At 46.9% G+C, this 13,181-nt stretch overlaps 1 protein-coding gene across 1 annotated transcript in view; it reads right to left on the bottom strand.

Annotated features, from left to right (window-relative positions):
- Positions 1-13,181, bottom strand: part of DHCR24 (24-dehydrocholesterol reductase) — a 37,986-nt gene that overhangs the window by 12,669 nt on the left and 12,136 nt on the right. The window contains exons 3-6 of the mRNA XM_050803158.1: positions 13,051-13,156; positions 11,892-12,010; positions 8,206-8,469; positions 2,695-2,838 (exon numbers count right to left, since the gene is read on the bottom strand). Coding sequence (XP_050659115.1) covers positions 2,695-2,838; positions 8,206-8,469; positions 11,892-12,010; positions 13,051-13,156 — 633 coding nt within the window. The remainder of the gene's footprint in view (positions 1-2,694; positions 2,839-8,205; positions 8,470-11,891; positions 12,011-13,050; positions 13,157-13,181) is intronic.

Below are 13,181 nucleotides of genomic sequence, written 5' to 3' on the forward strand. Positions count from 1 at the left end.
ACAGTGAGCCTCTCTCTCACAGTTTGTTTTCACTGTCTCCACTGCCTTGTTTCCAGTTCTCTCTGGAACCCACTGGTCAAGGTTTCACCCCTATTGCTTAAAGTCAATGATGACATTCCCATGGCCAAATCCAGTCTCTCCTTCAGCAGCAGGTGGCATAGTTGCTGGCCTTCCTTCTGAAACAGTCTTCCCTTGGCTTCTGGGATGCCACATCCTCCTGGCTTTGTTCCCCTGCCCTGGTTGACAGCACTTTCTCTTGCCCTTGGCTCGTTCCTCCTCCCCTAACCTGCTGGGTGTCCCAGGGTCTTCTCTATCCACCCTCACTCATCTCCCTCCATGGCTTTAGAAAACATTTCTCTGTGGCTAAGAAATGTGCAGATGGGGCTCCAACCTCCACTGAACTCCTGAAGTCCCAACACACATCACTGGCTCCTGCTGTCGTCCCACCTGGACATCTGAATGGCTTCTGATTCCCCTTTCCAGTCCCCTCCCCCATGTTTCAAATGGCAGTCAACCTTGGCCCTGAACCTTGGAATCACATCCATGGTCAAGCTCTCTGGAAATCCTGTTTGTTGGTTCAACTTGCACTGCACCTCCCAGATTTGACACTTCTTCCCCTGCTGCTGCCCAGACAACAGTATCTTCTTTCTTCTACTCTTCCACTCTTGTCCACTCCTGCCCCCATCCACTCATCCAGCTGTCACAGTTATTCTTTTAAAACAAAAATCAGGCCATGTCACTTTCCTGTTCAAAGCCCTCACTGGCTTCCTATTATACTTAGAATAAAATATAGAGTCCTTCCTAACCTACAAGGAGCCATATGATCTAGCCTCTGGTGGCTGTTTGACCTCATTCCTCACCATAGCTCAGCGTGGGCATGCTGGCTCCTCAGCCTTCTTGCTGTTTTTCAAACACAAGCAGCCTTGCTGGGACACCTGGATAGCTATATGCAAAAGAATGGAGCTGGACTCCTACCCCACTCAACAACCTAAATATTAGAGCTGCAACTATAAAGGTCTTTGACGAAAACACAGGGGCTTCGACTTGGCAATAAATTCTTATATACGGCACTAAAAACACAAAAGGGAAAATAGATAAATTGGAATTCATCTAAATTAAAAACTTCTGTACATCAAAGGACATTACCAAGACAACGAAAAGAAACCTACAGAATTGGAGAAAATGTTTGCAGATCATATATCTGATGAGGGCCTACTATCCCGAATATATAAAGAACTCTTACATCTAAAGAACTCTTACATCTCAACAACAAAGACAAATGACCAAATTTTAAAAGGCGGCAAAGGATTCACATAGACTTTTCACCAAAGAAGATATACAAAACAGCTAACATGCATATAAAAAGATGCTCAACATCATTAGTTTAGAAAATGCAAGTCAATACCACAAATCCACCAGAATGGCTATAATAATACTACTAATAATTTAAAAACCAGAAAATAACAAGTGTGGGTGAGACTGTTAAAAAAAATAAGAGCACTCATACATTGCTGGTGGGAATGAAAAATGGCACAGCCTCAGTGGAAAAAAGTTTGGTTGTTGCTCAGAAAGTTAGACACAGAATTAGCATATGACCCAGCAATTCCACTCCTAGTTCTAAATCCCAAAGAACTGAAAACAGGTATTCAAACAAAGACATGCACATGAAGGTTTGTAGCAGCACTGTTCACAGTAGCCAAAAGGTTGAAACAACCCACATGTCCATCAACAGATGAGTCACAAAACAAAATGTGGTTTCTCATAATGAACTACTATCCCACCATAAAAAGAAATGAAATATTGATACATGAAAACATTATGCTATGTAAAAGAAGCCAGTCACAAAAGGCACACACTGTATCATTCCATACATGTGAAATATCCAGAATAAGTAAATCTGTAGAGACAGAAGATGAATTGGTGGTTGCCACAGGCTGGGGAAAGGGGAGAGAATAGGGAGTGGCTGCTTAATAGGTATAGGGTTTCCTTTTCGGAGATGAAAATGTTTGGAACTACACAGAGGTAGTGGTTGCACAACACTGAATGTACTAAATTACCCTGAACTGTCCATTTTCTAATGGCTAATTTTCTGTTAGCCCAGCTCAAGCCCTGGGCTCTGGCTGTCCCTCTGCCTGTGAACAGAGTTCCAGAGTTCTCCCCGGAGTTGTTCCTGGCCTGCCCTCCCTATGTTCAGGTCCCTGCTCACAAAGTCGTCTCCTGAGGGGCTCTTCCTGACCTTCCGCCACTTAAAGTGTCATTACTCCTCATCCACCCACCCATCTACACATGCAATAGCAAATTCTCACTCACCTTTCACAGCCAGGCTCGGCTGTTACCTCAAGCCCTAGGCAGAACTAGCCACTTCCTACTCATGTTCCTGCGGCCCTTTACAGTGCAGGGATCTGTCTGCTCACTGTGGCTAGAGCTCAAAGGCAGAACAGGTTTGTGTTCCCCAAAGTACTGGCCGAGGGACCTACTCCCCAGCACCAAGCAGACGCTTGCTTAAGAGCCTGCTGCTTGAACTGAAGATAGTCGGTTCCTTCAGAAGGAAACAACTGTGAGAAGGTGTTGCAGTTCCTTAGGACAAAGCCACTCTTTACCCTGAAGGGAGAGAGCATGGCTACAGTGTTAACTGTCCGGGCTCCCTGCCCAGCTGGCCCGGAGGAGCCAGGGCTACAGAAACCCAAGCCTCACCTGTAGCTCCCAGAAGATGCTGCGCGTGTGGCGGTGGTAGTAGTGCCTCAAGGGAATGTACTCCAGGCCCTCTCGGTTTGTCTTCAGATAGTTCTCCACGTGCTTAAAGAACCACGGCTTGTAGTAATTGCCAATGCTATTCAGCTGAAATGACAGAGGGCACTGTGATCAGGCTGCAGACAAGCGCCCAGCGCCATCGGGGCGTAACAGCAACACCCGGCTTCTGTTCAGCACTCCTGGCCTTTTCAAAGCTCTTTCATGTCTATTACTGCCTTTGAGACTCTTGAAAGCTGGTGAGGTTAGGCACAGCGGGTATCCTCTAGCAGAGAGAGCAGGAGCTCAAAGAGGTTAAGTGGTATGTGCCCAGGGCCAAACAGTGAGTCCCAGACAGTCTAGAGAACTCAGCGACCCCAGCCTAGCCTGGTGCAAGTGTTTAACAGAGTTAAACATTTAACTGCCCTGATGCAATGCTCCATGCAGGGGAATTCCCTCCCTCCCTCCCTCCCTTCCCATCCTCCCCCCCTTCCCACCCTCCCCGAGGCCAGGGAAGCACCAACTCTAGGCATGGGTCAGCCCCTCAGCGCAACCCAGGGCTCACGGCACTAACTGGTCATGGCACTTTCCCTGCTGTCCCTGGACCAAGCTCCATAGTTCTCTGGGCACAGCAGCCATCATCGTCTGGAGGATGCTCACATGAATAAGGCTCACACCTCTCTGGCCCTGGGGGCTCCCACACCCAAATCTTCTGTTGAGCTAGTGTCTCCTTCAGCCCTAAATGGTCACGACTCAATGTGCTGTGTGCCTTGGGATGGCTGAGCTTCTCCTGGCCTCAGCTTTCTCATCCATAAATGAATTCTGGCAGAGATGCTCTCAGGAGGAGGCAGGGGGGATCCTGGAAAAGCACAAGCTTCAGGGTGGGCAGCTGGGGACACACCCAGTTCCCCAGCAGCTGTGTGGCCTCAGGCAGGTCACCTCTGAGCCTGTTTCTTCACATGTAACATGACAATAAAAACACATATTTGTGCGAGTTCTTTGCCTATTAGACATTACATACACATGACTTTATAAAAATGGAACCATCTTATATGCATTATTTGCCAATTTGCTTTTTCCACTTACAACACACTTGGCAGAGCCTGGGCAGGTTACTTAGCATCTCTGCAAGACTAAAAAAGATGATGTAGAAAGTGTGAAGCACGGTGCCTCGCCCACAGGTGGCTGGAGTATCAGTCCCCAGCCATCCCCTTGCTGACCTGCTCTACCCTAGAGCCAGGAAACACTTTGCCCTGGATCTCTGGCCTCCAGCACTTGCAGCTTATCTGTGTGCCACCCGCTTGTGCAGGCCCACCCTGCTGGTAAGGCCACCCTGCTGGTGAGGTCACTCTGCAGGGAGGAAACTGGGGCTAAAAAGCCTCATTGCCCAAATTAGTTTTGGTGTGGACGGTATGGGGCAGGGCAAAAAACACTCACGCTGGCCTCTGCATGCTAATGTGAACAGGGGAACCCAACAGGAAACAGAGCAACCTGATCTAACCCCAGGGGAGGCGTGGCATATACCTGGCAGTGGCACCAGCTGCATAATGAAAGTGAGACTTAGGGCCACCTGGATACAGGTGCTCCTGGTGCTCACTGATGCATCAGGAGCCATGCAGAGAAGCCTAGGATATGGGAAAGAACCCAGATAGTCTGTCTCTTCCAGGCACACACCAGCTGAGGAGGCCAAGTGGCTGCACAAGCTCCAGTCCACCCCAGCCCTTGACTGCAAGCCACTTCCTATCTCTGGGCCTCCCCTGTGAAATGGGGGCAGGCTGCTTCTCACAGGATTGCAGCAAGCTTTACACTGGGCAGTGTCTGCAGAGGGCCCATCACAGGGCCTGGCACACAGGGACAATTCCTGAATGCTTAGAAACAGAAATGTTTGGAAGCAATGCTCCTAAAATGAAATGCCCAGACGTCTAATGGCATCCACCGCTCTGCCCAGCCCTGTTCCCATCGGGTATCAGGGTCTTGCCCACTGGGGCACTTGGCAAATATCCTTCTGCTGCTGATTCTGGGAGGGCCTTTGGGTAAGGCTCTTTGTACCTCACAGTCTTCTTCTTGGGAAATAAGGGAATCATATCAGGCCTCTAAATATTTTAAAAGCTGTGCAAACCCTCTGCCAAATCATAATCTTAGGTGGCATCTAATACCTCAAATGGATGACAGCAGAGCCACTTTGGGTACAGTGGGGGTGGTGACTCCCCTTGGTCCCATCCCTCAGCTTTCCTACCCCTGAGAGCCTCAAGGGAACACCTCAGAGCAGTCGGAAAGCTCTGGTCTAGATGTCCTTGCTAGGTGACTTGGTGCTAGGTGACACACACTGTTTGGGCTTTGGCCTCAGTCAGGCAGATCCAGGGGCCCGGGAGGGCCAGAGCACTTCAGCTCAATGTCCGGTATTGCCACCGCTGTTCCAGGACCTCCAGCACTTACCGGAGTATCCCACAGGAAGCAATGTTTGCGTAGTGCTAAAGTCTGCAGGCTGATATGTCAGGGAACCAACATGGAACCAGGAGTCAGAGGCTGGAATTTAAATCTGTTCTGTGCTAGCTGTGTGTCCTCAGAGAAGTCTCTTTCCCTTTCTGGGCCTCATTTCCTTATTTGTAGAGAGGATTGTACCAGATGATTTTACAGCCCTTCACAATTTTAAAATGTTTTAAGTATGTATATAGGTATAGGTTAAGAGTCTTAAGGGATGCCTATCCTTTGATCTGCGATTTTATGTTAAGATATTACTCAAACTACAGACAAAAGATGTTCATTGCTCCATTAATTAAAATGACAAAAAAATTGGAAGCAACTTAAATTTCCAACTATGGGCAGCAATAGGGCATTCGTTTCCTCAATGCAATGTTCTGTAGATGGACATTAACAATGACAGTTACGAAGGCAATGTAACAACATGGGGAAATGCTTATCACAACAAACAAGAAAAAGACCAGGTGCAGTGGCTCACGCCTGTAATCCCAGCACTTTTGGAGGCCAAGGCAGGTGGATCACCTGCCTTAAACTCAGAAGTTTAAGACCAACCTGGGCAACATGGCGGAACCCCGTCTCTACTAAAAATACCAAAATTAGCCGGGTACAGTGGCATGCACCTGTAGCCTCAGCTACTTGGGAGGCTAAGACAGAACTGCTTGAGCCTGGGAGGTGGAGGTTGTAGTGAGCCGAGATCGCACCATTGCAGTCCAGTCTGGGTAACAGAGCGAGACCTTGTCTCAAAACAAAACAAAAACCAAGAAACAAGAAAAGACAAATGTGAACAAGTGATCAAAGCTGAAGACAAACAAACTGCAAAATGCTGCAAAGAGAGGCTCACTCTCATAAGTGATCCAAGAACTGCAAAATAAAACGAGATACTATTTTTAACCCTATCAGATTGGCAAAAATGAAAGAGAGATCCTATTTAGTGTTGGCAAGAATGTAGGGAAAAAGGTGTTCTCACACACCATTGCTGCAAGTAGGCATAAATACAGCTCTTCTCGAGGGCTGTTTGGTCATATCTATTAATATTTAATGTGCTCAAACCTTTGTGTAACAAATTCCATTTCTCTGACTCAATCCTACACAAATATTTGTACAGAAGGACAGGATAAATGTAAGAGAGTCTTAAATCTTAAATGCAATCTTATTTGCTTATAGCAAAACAGTTTATGCAACATAAATGTCAGTAAGGGCTAAATTAGGCCAATTATTTACATGCAAAAGTGGGATATTACACAATGAAATGAAGACATGCACACATACACATACACACACACACACACAGAGAAATAGGTCTTGGCTAGGTGTGGTGGCTCACACCTGTAATCCCAGTACTTTGGGAGGCTGAGGTGGGAAGACTGTTTGAGGCCAGGAGTTCAAGACTAGCCTTGGTGACACAGCAAGACCCCATCCCTACAAAAAACTTTTAAAAATTAAAAAATTAACCAGGCCGGGCACAGTGGCTCGCACCTGTAATCCCAGCACTTGGCTTGGGAGGCCAAGGCAGGGAGATCACCTGAGGTCAAGAGTTTGAGACCAGCCTGGCCAACACAGTGAACTCCATTTCTACTAAAAATACAAAAATTAAGCAGGTGTGGTGGTGCAAGCCTGTAATCCCAGTGACTCAGGAGGCTGAGGCACGAGAATCATGTGAACCTAGGAGGCAGACGTTGCAGTGAGCTGAGATCACATGCTGTACTCCAGCCTGGGCGACAGAGCGAGACTCCATCTCAAAAAAAAAAAAAAAAAATTAACTGGACATGGTGGCACACACCTGTAGTCCTAGCTACTTAGGAGGCTAAAGCGGGAGGATTGCTTGAGCCCTGGAGTTCAAGGCTACAGTGAGCTGTGATCGTACCACTGTACTCCAGCCCAGGCTACAGAGACCCTGTCTCAAAAAAAAATAAAATAAATAAAATAAAATAAATAAACAAATAAATAAATAGGTCTCAAAGAATGCACATAAAACTGTTATACATAAGTGGTTACATGCTGGTGTAAAGAGATGCACTTTAACTTTTTCTTTATATATTTCAGCATTGTTATATGATTTTAAAACTTTAAAAAAATCCACACACAGAAAGAGGAAATAAATACAGTTGTCTCTCAGTATCCATGGGGTATTTGTTCCAGGATCCCCCAAAATCCATGAATGCTCAAGTCCCTTATATAAAATGATTTAATATTTGCATATAACCCTACGCACATGCTCCTGTATACTTTAAATCATCTCTAGATTTCTTATAATACCTAATACAATGTAAATGCTATGTAACCGTTAAGGAATAATGACAAGAAAAAAAAAGTCTGTCCATGTTCAGTTCAGATGAAACCACTCATTGGGAACGCTTTCAATCTGCAGTTGGTTGAATCCACTGATGTGGAACCCAAAGACACAGGGGCCAACTGTACACCAAACACATTAGCAACACTGGCTTTGGGTCATGTTTACAGATAGAGTCTTTTCTTTTCTTTTCTTTTTACTTGTTTGTCCTTCCAAGTCTCTTACAATAAGCACAAATCCTTTCTAAATGGAGAAAAAACTGCTAATAAAAATCACATGGTATACGTGGAAGGAATGTCAACCTAGATTCCAAGGCATCAAATCAATTACTCGAATCTTGTGGAAGTTTACATTACCTCTTTTAAGTGTTGGGATTACAGGTGTGAGCCACCGTGCCCAGCCTACAATACCTCTTAAAGACGCAGTTTCCTCATCTATAAAATGGGGTTTGCTATAAGGACCAAAGATTACATCCACTAAGAGACAAGCACATCCCAGGCAGGTGGTAAGGGCAGAGTAGATGAAAGCTTCCATCACTGTCTAAGACATCTATGACAATAGATCCTGTTACCTGTACCCCAGATGGGTTGACCCAGGCAGCAGCCTTGAAGAGGTGGCTGCCAGGGTCAGGATGGGGGAACAGGCTCAGTCCCACCACACTCATGCCTCCCTAGTCTTGGTCTGCAGCAACTGACACCCTGGCTTACCTTGCTGGGCTCTACTTCATCTGTCATGACCCCTGTCATAATGACGGCCTCATCCAGGGAGTAGAGCAGCCCTTCCACGAAGTGGTTCTCCTGCCGCTGGGACTCGTGGGTGAACTTGGCACAGATAGCCTCCAAGCCCTGCACTGGCTCGAACCGCAGCTTGACGTACTTCTTGGCAGGGATGATGCGGATCTCGGCGGCCACCAGGAAACCCAGCGTCCCACAGGACCAGGGTACGGCATAGAACAGGTCTGAGTTTTCAGACTATGAGACAGAATTGATGTGTTGAGAGCTGGAACCTTGGGCCCCACATTATGGCATGCAGTCAGTGGGGGGAGCAAAGCCTGGGAGAGTCCCTATTCTCTCACTATCTTGTGTAAACCCAAACAATGAGCTTCACAAACTGTGCTTGCTGGGCTTTAGTTTTCTCTCTGCAGCTTCGACATGACATGGAGCCTAATACTGCCCTCTGTCTCAGGGACCCTCACTGAGAAAGCATCCTCCTCCTCCCATCTAGGCACAGCCCCTGACCCACAGGCTATTCAGGAAAAAGCTGGGACTGGCACTGCTGCCCAATGACCCACAATGGCAGGGGCATTGCCCAAGGGCAGAGGTCCAAGGCCAGGCCTTGACACCCTTAGTGGGTGTCAGGCAATGTAGCTGGGGAACGTTAAAATGCCTCCCTTCTGAACCATAACTACAATTTACAAGGCCTTTCCCAGTCCATTGGCTTGTGGGATCCACCCCTGACAGAGTCCAGGGAGAGTGCTGGCACCCCCTTAAGGAAACTGAGTCTCTGAGAGCTGCCATGACTCACCGAAGTCTTCCCAGAAAAGTCCGCTGCAGCAATGCCAGGGCTCAGGCAAGACCACCTAACTCCCCAGCCAGCGTTTTTCCTACAACACCTCATCTGCTTCCATAAATCAATGTCCAACCTCATCATTTTATTGTTTTGACATATGTCTTGGACACAGACAACTGACATTTCCGTGGCCATTCTAACTGGGATTCTTTAGTTCTAATAAATCTCTTTTGCAAAAGTCCAGCCGTGTCTTGCCTTTACTAAGAGGACAGCCCTGTGCAGTCTCCACGAAACCTGAATGCTCTTGGTGGCCGGCACAGGGAATGCGGCAGGGCAGGAGAGCTGGAGCAAGGAGGTTCTGCAGCAGGCTGGCAGAAGCCTCGGGAGCAGCAGCACTAGGCTCCCCGATTCCCCCTTGGGCCCGCAGCTAATCACATTCCCCTGGCCATGGCAGTGACAATGACATACTTGCTGCATGCTCAGCTCTATGCAAGGAGCTTCCCATACAGGACCTACTTATTCCTCTCGACCACGTATTTGTCAGTGAGGAACCTGGGTCTCAGAGAAGGGAAGGAATTCACAAATGTCTGTCTCCTTTCTCTGCCGATAATAAATAGGTCAAAAGACAGGGCTCCCGCAAGCATTCAGGAAAGTAGAATGAATTGATGTGAATCTTGCTAGGGGTATCTCTCACCCAAGACCCGTGCTGCCAAGCTGGGAGTCTTTCCCTGGGCCCTCTTCTGTGAAGTGAAGGAGTCTGGTGGCTCCCTGAAATACCTACTTCAACAGGACCGACTGTCCCTCCCATTCCAGGGGCCCCTCACACCTGCCAGGACAGATCCAAGGTTATTTAAAGTGTCAATCCTATCTCCCCCCTTAGGTAAAACACTTTAAATGTTTGAATCCCAGTTTGGGTGGTAGAACTGTCTTTTATTTTTCTAAAACAACTCTCTGATCACTTTTAGTTACCTGATCACATGCCGCATAAAGATGTTTCAGTCAACAATGGGCCGCAGATACATAAGATTATAATGGAGCTGAAAAAGTCCTGTTGCCTAGTGGTATCACGGCTATCGCAGCTGTCCTAATGTCATACTCATGTGTTTATGGTAACACTGGTGTAAGCAAACCTACTGTACTGCCAGTTGTATAAAAGTATAGCACATATAATTATATACACTACATAATAGTTGATAATGATAAATGACTCTGTCATTGGTTTATGTATTCACTACACTATATTTTTAATTGTTATTTAGAGTGTACTCTTTCTGCTTATTAAAAAAAAGTTAACTGTAAACAGCATCAGGCAGGTCCTTCAGGAGGTATTCCAGAAGAAGGCATTGTAGTCAGAAGAGATGACAGCTCCATGTGTGTTATTGCCCCTGAACAATTTCCAGTGGGATGAGATGCGGAAGTGGAAGCGTTATTGATAATCTAAACTCTGTGTAGGCCTAAACTAACATGTGTTTATGTCTTGACTTTTTTTCTTTGAGACAGGGTCTCGCTCTGCCACCCAGGCCAGAGCGCAGTGGCGTAATCACGGCTCACTGCAATCTCTGCCTCCCAGGCTCAAGTGATCTTCCTGCCTCAGCCTCCAGAGTAGCTGGAAATACAGGAACACACCACCATGCCCAGCTAATTTTTGTATTATTTGTAGAGACAGGGTTTTGCCATGTTGCCCAGGCTGGTCTCAAACTCCTAAGCTCAAGCAGTCCACCTGCCTTGGCCTCCCAAAGTGCCAGTATTACAGGAGTGAACCACTGCACCCAGCCTTGTGTCTAAGTTTTTAACAAAAAAAGCTTAACAAGTTAAAAAAAAAGTTTAAATAGAAAAAAGCTTATAGAATAAATATACAAAGAAAGAAACTATTTTTGTACACCTGTACAATGTGTTTGCATTTTAAGCTAAGTGTTACTACAAGAGTGTAAAGTTTTTAAAAAAGTTTATAAAGTAAAAACGTTATAGTAAGCTAACAGTAATTTATTATTGAAGAAAGCAAATTTCAAAAAATACATTTAGGGTAGTCTAAGTGTACAGTTTATAAAGTCTAAAGTGGTGTACAGTAATGTCCCAGGCCTTCACATTCACTCACCACTCACTCACTGACTCACCCAGAGCAACTTCCAGTCCTGCAAGCTCCACGCATGGTAAGTACACTATATAGGTGTACCATTCATCTTTTACACGGTATTTTTACTGTACCTTTTCTAAGTGTAGGTGTGTTCAGACACATAAATACCATTGTATTACAGCTGCCTACAGTATTGAGCGCAGTACCACGCTGTGGAGGTCTGTAGCCAAGGAGCAGCAGGCTATCCCACGTAGCCTAGGTGTGAAGTAGGCTATCCCACCTAGGTTTATGTAAGTACACTCTTATGTTTGCACAATCACAAAATTGCCTATAACTTGTTTCTCATAACATATCCCTACTGTTATGTGACACATGACTATACCTCACAGTGTTAAGACACACCGCTTTGATGTCAAGGCCTGACTTCCTCCAGAAAGGCAGGATGGCATAATGAATGGCTAAGGGGAGGGACCTGGGAGCCTGATTACTGGGGTCTGAGTCCCAGCTGTGTGACTATAGCAAATGTATTAATCTCTCTGAGCTTTAGTTTCCTATCTATAAAATAGGGATAATAATGGTACCTCCCTCATTAGGTTGTTGAAGGATTACACGCATGCCTTAATATATACATAAAGCATTTATAACATTGCCCAAGCTCATATAAGGGGTATACAAATTTTTGTTATGGATACAGACCCAGACTGAACAGGTATTTGAAATGAAGCACACCTAGAAGAGCCACCTCCCTGACCTCAGGATCCTTAATGCCCAGAGCAGGCTGGCATGGACGTCTCCCATCGCTGAACTCACCGGAGTGCATCGCACAAAGCTGCCATCAGCCAGGACCAGCTCATAGGCAGTGCAGATGTGTTGGAACAGGCCGTACTTGTGGGACGATGACTCGATACCTGTGCCCATGATCAAGCCCCCTGCAGAGACATCACACAAAGTGTCAGTAGGGAGAGCTGCGGGCACAGGTTTGGGGGTGGGTTGGAGCTGGGGGACCTCCTAGCTTGAGAGAGGCATGGTAGGCTAGAAGAAATGGGGCTGTTGACTTAGGGGAGATTTCCCACCTGTCAATCTAGAGAGCAGGAGAGGGAAGGAGGAGCTTAGATAGGAGCATGAGGGCATCCTTAGAGGAAGGGGTTGGCGAGCAGACCTTGTCAAGGGTACTCAAACCTCACCTCTGGCCAGACTCAACCTAGAAATCTTCTGCATTCATCTTGAGACAGATTTTAATGAAAAGGGAGGTTGAAGGCCGGGCGCGGTGGCTCACGCCTGTAATCCCAGCACTTTGGGAGGCCGAGGCGGGTGGATTACAAGGTCAGGAGATTGAGACCACGGTGAAACCCCGTCTCTACTAAAAATACAAAAAAAAATTGGCCGGGCGCGGTGGCGGGCGCCTGTAGTCCCAGCTACTCAGGAGGCTGAGGCAGGAGAATGGCGTGAACCCGGGAGGCGGAGCTTGCAGTGAGCCGAGATCGCGCCACTGCACTCCAGCCTGGGCGACAGAGTGAGACTCCGTCTCAAAAAAAAAAAAAAAAAAAAAAAGAAAAGGGAGGTTGAAGGGGTAACAGGAAGCCCTGTCCCATGGGAATAGTTAAAAGAACTGAAGGTGTTTTCCCTAAAGAAGAAGACACTTTGGGGGCTATGAATCCTATGGGAGGAGAAGAGAGACTAGATTTTTTCTGTGTGTTCCATGGGGTGGAATTGGAGCAACGGGAACAAGTCACAGGGAAGCAGATTCAAACCAGAAATTAAAAGTGCCTTCTGATAAACTGAGCTGCTCAGAAATGGAACAGCAGGCAGTGAACACCCTGTCATTGGAGCAGGCAAGTAAGAGACAGAATGACTTCTGTCACAGATGGAATAGCAGCGATTCCAGGACTAGATGGAGGGTGGCCAAGGCCCATCAGCTCCGGTCCTAGGACCGTGTGTCTCTTCTTGCCCGTTAATATAGGGTCCTCACCCACTGTGAGGTCATCAAGCTCAGGCAACACGGGGAGAGTCCAGCCAATGGAAGTCAGCAGGGCAGTCACCTGGCCCATGGTCACCAAGGGCTCCACACGGACAATCTGTTGACACAAGGAAAGAAACCCT

This window comes from Macaca thibetana, chromosome 1 (genome assembly GCF_024542745.1).
Source record: "Macaca thibetana thibetana isolate TM-01 chromosome 1, ASM2454274v1, whole genome shotgun sequence".
NCBI classification, from domain to species: Eukaryota; Metazoa; Chordata; class Mammalia; order Primates; family Cercopithecidae; genus Macaca; species Macaca thibetana.